Source organism: Buceros rhinoceros, unplaced genomic scaffold (genome assembly GCF_000710305.1).
Source record: "Buceros rhinoceros silvestris isolate BGI_N320 unplaced genomic scaffold, ASM71030v1 scaffold3906, whole genome shotgun sequence".
Classification (NCBI taxonomy): Eukaryota; Metazoa; Chordata; class Aves; order Bucerotiformes; family Bucerotidae; genus Buceros; species Buceros rhinoceros.
The window spans coordinates 1-10,812 of record NW_010417996.1 but is presented as its reverse complement, the minus strand read 5'-3'; the positions used below and the strand labels follow the sequence as shown (position 1 = coordinate 10,812).

The following is a 10,812-nucleotide window of genomic DNA, read 5'->3' as shown; positions in this document are numbered from 1 at the left end:
AGGCGGTATATTAGGAAAAATTTCTTTACAGAGAGGGTTGTAAAGGATTGGAACAGGCTGCCCAGAAAAGTGGTGGAGTCCCCATTCCTGGAAGTGTTTTAAAGACGTGTAGATGTGGTGCTCAGGCACATGGCTTAGTGGTGACCTGTCAGTGCTGGATTAACAGTCGGACTTGATGGTCCTCAAGGTCTCTTGCAACCAAGTGATCTATGATTCTGTGTACATAATCTATGGAAGAAGCTAACAATGCTAACATGTTTTCTGTAGCTTTTCCCTGCTCTTTCTTTCCCTTGTCCACCCTGTATTCACTTGCAAAGTCTTCTACTTGGAAAGATTGGGACCCGTACTTAACAGCCATGGAAGCCGTGGGATACCCATACCAAGGGCCTCTGCAATATTTGTGCTTTTCAGATAATGCCATTGGTATTTTCACAATAGTATTTCTCGCTGGTCTCCTTTTGCATGCAAATTTACTTTGGCCAGATCTGTTGTACTGGTCTGCTGACTGCTAACCTTGTTATTCCAGCTGATGTCAATCTATTATATTGTCTAATTAAAAGCTGTATTGATGACCAAATTATTGAATAAGGCTTTTATTTTTATTATGGGAGGTAATTCTAACTGACATGTTTAAATAAGTAATCTGTGTCAATGTTAAACCAGTATTTCTCTGACAGCTTAAGAAGTTACTTCACAATTTCATTCTGTTAACTCATGCATATGCTTAATCTGCAAATTCATGTCATCAGCAGGTTTCACCATAATAATTTCTGCCTCTAAGAAAAAAGGTAGCAAGAAGCTAAGATGAAAATGAGGTGCTGCTTGGCTTTTGAAGGTTCTGCTGTGTAGTTTTATTTTGGTTATCTATAAAGTGCTATAGCAGCAAAAAACATGCTAGGCTAAGCAATTCATGACTGTCTTCTCCGTGGAATAGGAGGTACACTGGCGTATGGAATGCTTTTGGCAGGAAAGTGTAATCTGCTTCATCAGCTTCAAGTCCCTATTACGTACTGTGTCAAAATCTTTTACAGCTTTCAGTCTTTGGGCAGGGTGTTCTGGAGCCTCACTTTTTCCTGAGGGTTACAGGGAATGATTAGATTCCCTTCGAACTTGTTTTAAGGTAGTAGTCTAAGCACTTCTAGTTATGTCACCCAAGAGTTTTTACATTCTTCTTGGAATCCTGCCTAATCTTTTCTTCAAGTATTCCAGACTGAGTTCGTCTTTCTTGGTAGCAGGAAATGTAAGTAGTTTGGTTTTTTTAATTCATTAAATAGGACTTACTAGGACACGAGGAGGAGAAATGGTTGGCGGTCTCCAACAGCCAAACATTAAAAAATCAATTTTTCTTAATTTTCACACACTTTGGTATCATCATTTCCTGTCCCAAGCATCCATCCTCTAGCCTCTCGCGCAAGGAAAATGGAGAAGCAGCCCACACTATGTACTTCATACAAAGCAGAAACTACACTTTTTTAACAAAGATCCTTCTGGAAGGTGTAGAGATGGTCTTTAAACTACATCTGGAATGTCTTTGTAGCTGTTGTTTTCCTTTTGTGTTTGGGAAAGAAATCAGATTTGTGCATACCTGGCCATTACCATGTGATCACACCACTGTTTTCCTTCAGCAGAAGATACGGTTCCAAAGAAAGTGGTCTGCCACTTCAGTGGTAAAACATACGCGGATGAGGAACGCTGGGACATCGACAGCTGCACACACTGCTACTGCCTGCAGGGTCAGACTCTCTGCTCCACTGTCAGCTGCCCACCCCTCCCTTGTGCTGAACCCATCAACGTGGAGGGAAGCTGCTGTCCGATGTGTCCAGGTAATGTGATGTGACAACCCGGATTATTGCAGTGCTGCTTTTCTAAGACTGATAAGGTTTTTTTAATTGGTTTTTGAACATCAGTCCGTGTTTGAATAGTATCAAGAAGACAACTGACATTTAGACTTAAAGAAAGTTAATATTCTTAGCAGGTAGGTATGTTGTGCAGATATATAGTTTGAATTTTACTTATTCTGAGAACCGTGAACTCAAAATTAGTTGCTTGCCCCTGCTCTGTTCCTTTCACAAAGTTATGGAAATACATTAGTGAAGTAGGAAAATTAATATTCTTGCATCTCTGCAGATTCTGTCAGTGATTAACATTTCTGTCTTTTCCATGTCTCTCTGTTACTTTTCAAATATCACACTGCTTTATTTATCATTTTAATTTGGCTTAAAAGTAATATGAAATTTTCTTAGCTATGGACACAAGGGACATAAGTATTGCAACTGAATTTTAATGCTATTTCTGACACTTCAGGAGTTTGCTCATCTTAGTCAGCTGATAACTACTTCCTGCAGGACAGCTGGGGAGATTCAGCAGTTCCTCCTCTTGCAGTTCTCCTGCTTTGAGGATTACAGAAAAAAGGAAGGCAAGGAAACCAGCAGCAACAGTTTACATATACCAGCTAGGAAGATGTAGCCTTCCCTTGGTATTTTTGTTGTTTAGTGTCATGAAGGAACAAGACAGTAGTGGAGCGTACATTCTGAAATGGTATTTTCAAAAACAAGTTTGTCCACACGACTATATCATCCCATTCACATTAGGATAATGATAACGGCAGCAGGCATGTTCCCCATGTACAGTATGAAACGGGTTTCAAAACAGAATCCCAGGCTAGTAATGGTGAAAATTCTGTAACAAATGAAGGGATTCAAAGGACAAAGCACTGCAGATGGCCAGGTGTTTTTCCTGACTTCGGAGCAGCATTGGGAAGTTAAGCAGCCTATAATTTGTGAAACACATTTATCTCGTTTCACAGAGATGTATGTACCTGAACCTACTAATATCCCTATCGAGAAGACAAATCATCGAGGAGATATTGAATTGGAAGTACCAAACTGGCCAACACCGAGTGAAAATGACATCATCCACATTCACAGAGGTAAGATCTGGTATGAACTGGGCTAGCTTAGGTCTGCGTTTGTTAAGCTGCCTTTAGCATCTGTGTAGTGCTTTGAAAAGGTGGTTATCTGAGAATATTCTCTAGTGCAGAACTCTTACGTGCATTTTGCTTTCAGTAAAGATGAGTCAGTCTATTAAATTACATTTATGCAATTTGGTCTCATTAGCATTCCATCTTCAGCTTGGAAAAAACATCTGCGTTGGTATAATGGAGTTCTATAAAATTAAGCATGCGATAAAACGATGAACAAGGAGTGACTCCACAGTGTCTTTGATACAAAAACAAGACAGCAGGCTGTTGTCAGGCCACTGGAGTTAGTAGACCTTCGTTTGATCCATTTGACACTCTTGCATTGATAAACAAAAATGGAAAAACACGTACCGCAACTTAACAAACATCATAGACAAATGTCAGAGTTAAGAACACTTCAGGTATAGTGACACAGAGCTAATAAAATTGTTTAAGGATGTAAATCCATGTTTGGTTTAAAACTGTGCTGAAATCATTATTGCAACGTAGGGGAAACGCTGTATGATGCAGTCCTTGTTAACCTTTTTTAATTGAAGGACTACCTAAACTTTAGCATGCGTGTGTGTGTGTATATATATATATTTTTTTTTTTTTTCTATCTAAGGGTGATCTCATAGCATATTATGGTTTGGAGAAAGGATACGTGAAATGTAATTACTTTTCAAAATCGGAGCTTACGCTTTTATAATTACAGCACTTTCATTTCTCACGAGCATTAGTAGCTGGCTTGCAACTATCCTGGCAGGGGGTTACAAACACACACTGCAAACTGTGTGGGAATGTTGTATATGTCACTGAAAATTACCATTCTTTGCAATTACATGTGAAACTTGCTGCAGTCTATAGGCTGTTTTTACAGGCTGACTGGTGCAAGTATTGTAGTACCTTCTCAACCAATGACAGCGCAAACACATCATAATTGTCGTACCAGTTTTTAAAAGAAAAACAAAGAAAAGAAAGGGCTTTCATCCTAAGACTTCTCCCAGGTTTTCCTCAGCATAAAAACACGGGCTGATTTTTCTACAAGTGAGAATTTGGTTGTGATCAGATAGGATGATAGGATGATCACAACTGAGGTAAGAGCTTATTGTCACACTTGCTCGTTATCGTGCTCTAGATTCCATCCTTTTTCCTCTCTTTTTGATGGCCTTTTCACAGCTAATATAGTCACGATATGACATACTACCTTTGTTCTGATTCATAGTTCTAATTTTGTATAAATAAGGAGACAATTCAGGAAAGAAAGTCCAAATTCATGAGAGTGACAAGACCCATGACATTCTTCTCGACGGTCAAGGCCATTTATAATTTCTAACAAATGCTCCCTCACATTTGCCTTGCAGACATGAATCATCTCCAGGGAGAGTACAGAAGTGGCAGTGGACCACACCCAAGTGAAGACGCGTCGGTTAGCTCTGTTGCCTTGGTGACAATTCCAATCACGATAGCGCTGTTACTGATCATCGTCCTTCTCCTTGTCAATCAGAAAAAGCAGTGGATTCCAGTGTCCTGCTACAAAGCTCCAACAAAGGTGCCATGTTTATGTCTATTTCCAGGCTCTCCCTTTTTTTGAAAACAAGATTAACTAGAATACTCTAGGATGCAATTGAATTCACATCATGTGAACTCTCTTAAATTATTTTCTCCTTATGTCTTAGACCATTTTATACCAGTCAGTCTGTTAGTATTTATTTAGACTCCCGAATGCTTTTTTTTCACCATCAAAAACATTTCCTGCTCCATATAGTAATGAGTTGCCACTAGACAGAAACCAAGCTCAGCAAAAAAAAAATTTAAAAATCCATCTCAGTATATTTGTAGGTAAATATATGCAATTTTCTTATGTGCACACTCTTACGAGAATTTTTTTGCATTCTTAACTTTCATCCACTTTAAAAATCTTGCCCAAGGTCAGGTACTGTATGTACTAGTAGCATCTATCATGCTTTCTAATAACTGCATCATATGGTTCTGGGATTAATATTTCAAAAGAAATCTCAGGAAATATGTACCAAGTAAGTATTCTGAGACTACCAAAAGAAGGGAGAAGCAGGTATCTTGGAAATGAACAGTAAAAAATTCCCCAATGAACAGTGAATGTCCACCAATTCATCCCACTTAATACTTCCTAATTCTAATCAAATAATCTTTGTCCATACTTGGAACACAATTTGAGAGCCTCTTTTCTTCAGTTCCACCTAGAAGAGTAATACAGTCATTTTAAAAGTGAAGTGTCCATATTCTTTCTGTCAATGCTAAGGAACTTCTTTAAAAAAAAAAAAGTCATTTCCAAAAAGCTTACAAACACAGTCAGATCATAAACTTGAATTTAATTGTACATAAATAGGAAGCATGAGGAATTGGTATTATTCCATTTCCAGTCTTTCCAGACAATTAAGCAATACCAGTTTCTGAATTTCTTAACAACTGTTTAAAAAATATTTTTTTAACTCTAAAAGATTCACCCCTAAATTTCCACAAAGGCTTCTCTCTATCCCAATGATGTGTGACAAAATGGTTGAAACCAAAGTGAAAATCACAACATTCTAACCGCAGAACTATACTCAATAATTCTGCATTTTTTTACCAGCTATTTAATAAAGAACAAATCAATGCTTAGATCAATAGCAAAAGCAAGATAACAGAAAAGATGCTTAAAATTAAAGGTGGACTGTTAATGTTTAGCCCTAATTCTGTTAACGTCAGTGAACCTCAGGAGTTCTTTGTGAATCTAGTCCACGGACTTTTGAACAGCCAAATGTAAAACATTTTAAAATAATGTTTAGTAATCACAGAATCACAGAATGGTAGGGCTTGGAAGGGTGCTAAAGAAGGTTTGCTCAGATCAGGCTGCACAGAAACACGTCCAGGTGGATTTTGAAGGTCTCCAGAGAAGGAGACTGGGCAGCCTGTGCCAGTACTCTGCCACCCTCAGGGTAAACTTTTTCCTTATGTCTAGGTGGAACTTCCTGTGTTCCAGTTTGTGCCTGTTGCCCCTTGTCCTATCACCGGGCACCACTGAAAAGAGTCTGGCCCCATCCTCTTGACACCCACCCTTTAGATATTTACAAGCATTGAGAAGATCCCCTCTCACACTTGTCTTCTCCAGGCTAAACAGACGCAGGTCTCAACCTTTTCTTATAAGAGAGATGCTCTAGTCCCTTCATCATCATCGTAGACCTCCACTGGACTCTCTCCAGTAGTTGCCTGTCTCTCTTGAAGGGGGACACCAGAAATGGGCACAGTACTCTAGAAGTGGCCTCACTAGAGCAGAGCAGAGTGGGAGGAGAACCTCCCTTGACCAGCTGGTCACATTCTTCTTAATTGCACCCCAAGATACCATTGGCCTTCTTGGCCACAAGGGCACGTTGCTGGCTCACAATGAACTTGTCCATCAGGACTCACAGCTGCTTTTCCACAGAGCTGCTTTCCAGCAGATCAACTCATAACCTGCACTGGTGAGTTGGTTTTTTCCTGTCCAGGTGCAGGACTCTACACTTGCCCTTGCCGAAATCCATTCGGTTCCCCCGTGCCCAACTCTCCAGCCTGTCCAGGTCTCACTGGATGGCAGCACAGCCTTCTGGCATATCAGCCACTCCCCCCAGTTTTGTATCATCAGCAAACCTGAGAGTTCACTCCATCCCTTCATCCAGGTCATTGATGAATTTATTGAACAAGACTGGACCCAGTACCGACCCTCAGGGAACACTGCTGACTACAGCCTCCAACTAGACTCTGCGCTGTTGATCTCAACTCTCTGAGCTCTGTCATTCAGCCAGTTCTCAATCCAATTCACAGTCCGCTCATCCAATGCACACTTGCTAACCTTCTCTACGAGGATGTTATGGGAGACAGTGTCTTCCATAATAAATATCGGGGGAAGAAAACCCTTTTTGTGAGGAGGGTTACTGAATGTAACCTGTTAGTAATAAAAAGCCTTCTGATTTCCCGATTTAAGTCTTGGGAAAAAGAAGCTATGTCAGTGGAAATGGGGAATTTTTAAGATTTGCTGTCCACTTGTGCGTTTATACACACACATGAATACAGGTTGTCACTAATTTCATACGTATCTATAGAGTATGCTTACTGCCAGTCCTTCTTCATGCTCAGCCCATAAACATTTATGATAGTGTGCACCCAGCATTGTTTCACCGTCCTCTCAGCTGCAGAATCTTTCAGTTTAAGAATTCTCCAAACAGAGGAATAGTGAGACTGAAAAGCCAGTACACATAGCTCAGCTCTTTCTTTGAGCAATGTTTTACAAGCATTCATGCTTGTAGATCATTAGATACTCACTCAAAACCCCCACTTAGTCGCATTTGCCTAATATTAAATCCCCTATTCTACACTTGCAAGCAAGATCAACTCTCCCAAGAGCCACATCCACCACTGGCATTTCCACAATACCACATTGCTTTGCAAGGGCATAAGGCCCAGCAAATTCTAGATAAAAGGTGGATGGTTATCTAATTAAGGAATTAATATATAGAATCATTTAGATTGGAAAAGACCTTCAGGATCATCTGGTCCAACCGTTAACCTAGCACTGCCAAATCCACCACTAAACCATAAACCACCTCAGAAGGGAATACACAAGGATCCCATAGGACATCCCACAGCCAGGATTAGCTGTAGCAGCTGAGATCTCTCCCACTGTCTCAGTGGAATTGAAAACAGCCAGAAATCGGGAACAAAACATTCTTGAAAATGATCAGCAATTAAGAGGCTGTTAATGTCTTGGAAACAAGCTGCTGCACATCCGGGGCAGCGAGGTTAAGCCTCATGTGGTACTAGAGCAGCAGAGAACAGTTTAACTAGTCCACCTGGGATATGAGAATACCAGAACTCCATTCAGAAGATTGAAAGTGGTGTTTCAGAAGAGACTGCGGCTCTGGTTTTGTGCCTGGCATAAGCTTTTGCCAAATTTAGCCAAAGTCCAGACTCTTTCATTGCCAATTTGATTTTGTTTTGTGCTTATGGACTTCAACCACAGACTTTTTGAGTTATGTGTGGAATGCAAACTTTTTTTTAAAATTTACTCAATATTTCCTTTCTGTTTTAACAGCCTTCTTGCCTAAACAATCAACTGGTATACGTGGACTGCAAGAAAGGTACCATGGTCCAGGTGGACAGTTCTCAGAGGATGCTAAGGATTGCAGATCCAGATTCAAGATACAGTGGATTTTACAGCATGCAGAAACAGAACAACCTACAGGCAGATAATTTCTATCAAACAGTTTGAAGAATTGCACCCTTGCCAGGGATTTAAGAAAGAGAGAGAGAGACTAAGTCTGCTATTAAAGTAAAACTAGAATTGTGCACTTGCTTAGTGGATTGTATCGGATTTGTGACTACGTGTACAGCTCTAAGACCTTACTGGGATGAGCTCTGACTCCTCCAGTGTGCCAGAAAAAGCATTCCCACTTTTCCTTAAGATAACTGACCAAGTGTTTTCTTAGAACCAAAGTTTTAAAACTTGTTAAGATGTATTTGCTTGTAACATAGCTATAGAGGTTTTTTGGGGAGGGGGAATCAGGGGCCTAGGGGTAGGCAATGAGGTAAAAGGAAGCATCATAGAGGAAAAGCTGGTCTTGCTTGGCTGGAGAAGAAAATGAATAAAGAATTCTGCCGAGCAGCAGGATAGTGTTTTTTCTTGTTGCTCTGAAATTGCATCTGTTGCAGCGAAGCCTAACCCCAGGTGAAAAAAGTAGGAAAAGGTCTGTTTTTTTTTTCCAGCTGTTGCTACATTAATATACTCCTAGAACAGAATTTGTCACATCACAGGCGTGGTGTAGCTGCAAATATTTTTCTATATGATGAGAAGCTGCAGTAGTTAACAAAATACCAAGGAAAAGGTTATAGCAGAAGTTAAAGGGTGGATTTATATAAGGATGTGTAAAATTATACCTTGTGCTGCTTTTTGGTTTTATTTTTGTTTTCTTCAAAGCTGAGTGGCTAGATTAGCCAGACTTTGGCAGAGTTAGCAAATGGCTGAGGCCTCCTAAGAATTCCTGATATGAGCACTGGATCTTTTGACAGCAGTATTGAAGGAAGGAAGGAAAAGTCAAGAACACCATGCAGTTCCAGGGGCTTTTGTTTGTTTGTTTCGTCTGTCGTGGTTTTGTTTTGTTATTTTATATCAATCTCTGGTTGTTCATACAGGAGAAGGAGAAATATTTTTGTTAGACAAAGCTCTTGCTTACAAGAGAGTAAAAAAGATACTGTTTTAAGGTTGTTTTTTTCCTGTTGATGTTCTTATTTACTGGTATGCAGATTTAGAAACTACTTCCATGCTAGGAAGCTGCTTAATTTTAATTGTATATTACTCAAGCACCTTTTTTGAAGCTCAGAAAAAAAAGGAGATCATGCTTCTTTAAACTTAGCATTATAGGAATATTTATGTAAATATAATTATGCTAAAAACTACAAAAAGTATTTGTATGTTTGTGTATATATATGTATATACAAATGCATGTAGGTATACCTGTGTATATATACGTGCATGTGTATATACACTACACATATATATACTGTATATATAAAATACTATGTATACAGTATATATTTTTCTATTTTTTTCTTGTTGAATGTATTTTTACCTGAGAGAGATTTTACCCAGAGCAGAAAAACAGATAAACAGGCATTCCATATCAATGCTTAATCGCTTGTGACTTTAGGAAAGACAAGGAAAGAGCATCTCATTCTACCTGCAGTTTGATTTGATTTGAAAGTGTTTGTGTGCGTGCGTGTGTGTGTGCACTCTTGTGTTGGCGTGTGTACAGTATGTGCACGATTATAGCAGTAAGCGTTGCTCTTGCTACTTGCTACATTTCAGGGTGTTTCTTATTTTTCTTTTCCTGCTTAGCCTTAAGAAGGCTTTTTAATGAATGCATTGGCTAGAGACACTGATGACAATATACATGCAGCACTAATCAGCTCCATAGAATAACACCATCAGCTCCTGGATTTTCTCTTTTTTTTTTTTTTTTTTTTTTTTTCTTTTTACAAATCTTTTTAAAAACACACAGGTGAAGGGACTTAAGCACTGTTTGCTCTCCCAAAAAAAAAACCCTCACCCCCCTTGTTTTTTTTTTTTTTTTTTTTTTTTTTTTTTTTTTTTTGTCCTTCAAACAATTGTTTGAAACAACTACTGGAATATTGTCCACATTAAGCTGGAAGTTTGTTGTAGCTTGCCTCATTTATAACTCTGACTGTATAATACAATGTTAACTTTCCAAACAGGTCTTGGCACTTTTATACTAATTACCCATTTGTGCATTGCCTTTTTTTCTTTTACAAATGCTTGTCATAAGAGACACAGATACCCAGTATGCTTAATGTGAAAAGAAAATGTATTTTTTGTAAAGGAACTCTCAAGTATTGTTGTAAATACTTGGTCAGAGGTTGCTGAACTTTAAAACTGAAAAAAAAAACCTAATTTATTATTATAATGACCTAATTTATTAATCTGAAGATTAACAATTTTTTTTGTTTTAGAATATCAAAAAGGTGTTCTAGCTGTTTGCATCAAAGAAAAAAATAGGTGTATCATTAAGGGTCAACATTTTTTCTGCTTATATAACTTCAGTTTCCAACCACCGATAAGAAAAAATGTAGTCTCCCCAGTGTTTTGTACTCAATCTCATATTGAAACAGAGATGTTTCTGTCCAGTTACTACAAAGATTTTGTCAAGACAAAACATCCATTCCTTGCATAAGAGTAAGCAGTCTTTATCCAGAAATTGTAAATGCTTGCTTTTGTTTTACAATCAAGGCCATATTCTGAAAATATTAGCAGGATATAGGACATGGTGTAAAATGTTTTTATTATT

At 38.7% G+C, this 10,812-nt stretch overlaps 1 protein-coding gene across 1 annotated transcript in view; it reads left to right on the top strand.

Moving 5' to 3' along the window:
* Positions 1-8,263, top strand: part of CRIM1 (cysteine rich transmembrane BMP regulator 1 (chordin-like)) — a 100,887-nt gene extending 92,624 nt beyond the window's left edge. Inside the window, exons 13-16 of the mRNA XM_010138357.1 lie at positions 1,629-1,823; positions 2,807-2,929; positions 4,324-4,511; positions 8,046-8,263. Coding sequence (XP_010136659.1) covers positions 1,629-1,823; positions 2,807-2,929; positions 4,324-4,511; positions 8,046-8,222 — 683 coding nt within the window. The 3' untranslated portion in view covers positions 8,223-8,263. The remainder of the gene's footprint in view (positions 1-1,628; positions 1,824-2,806; positions 2,930-4,323; positions 4,512-8,045) is intronic.
* The last annotated feature ends 2,549 nt before the right edge of the window (positions 8,264-10,812 follow it).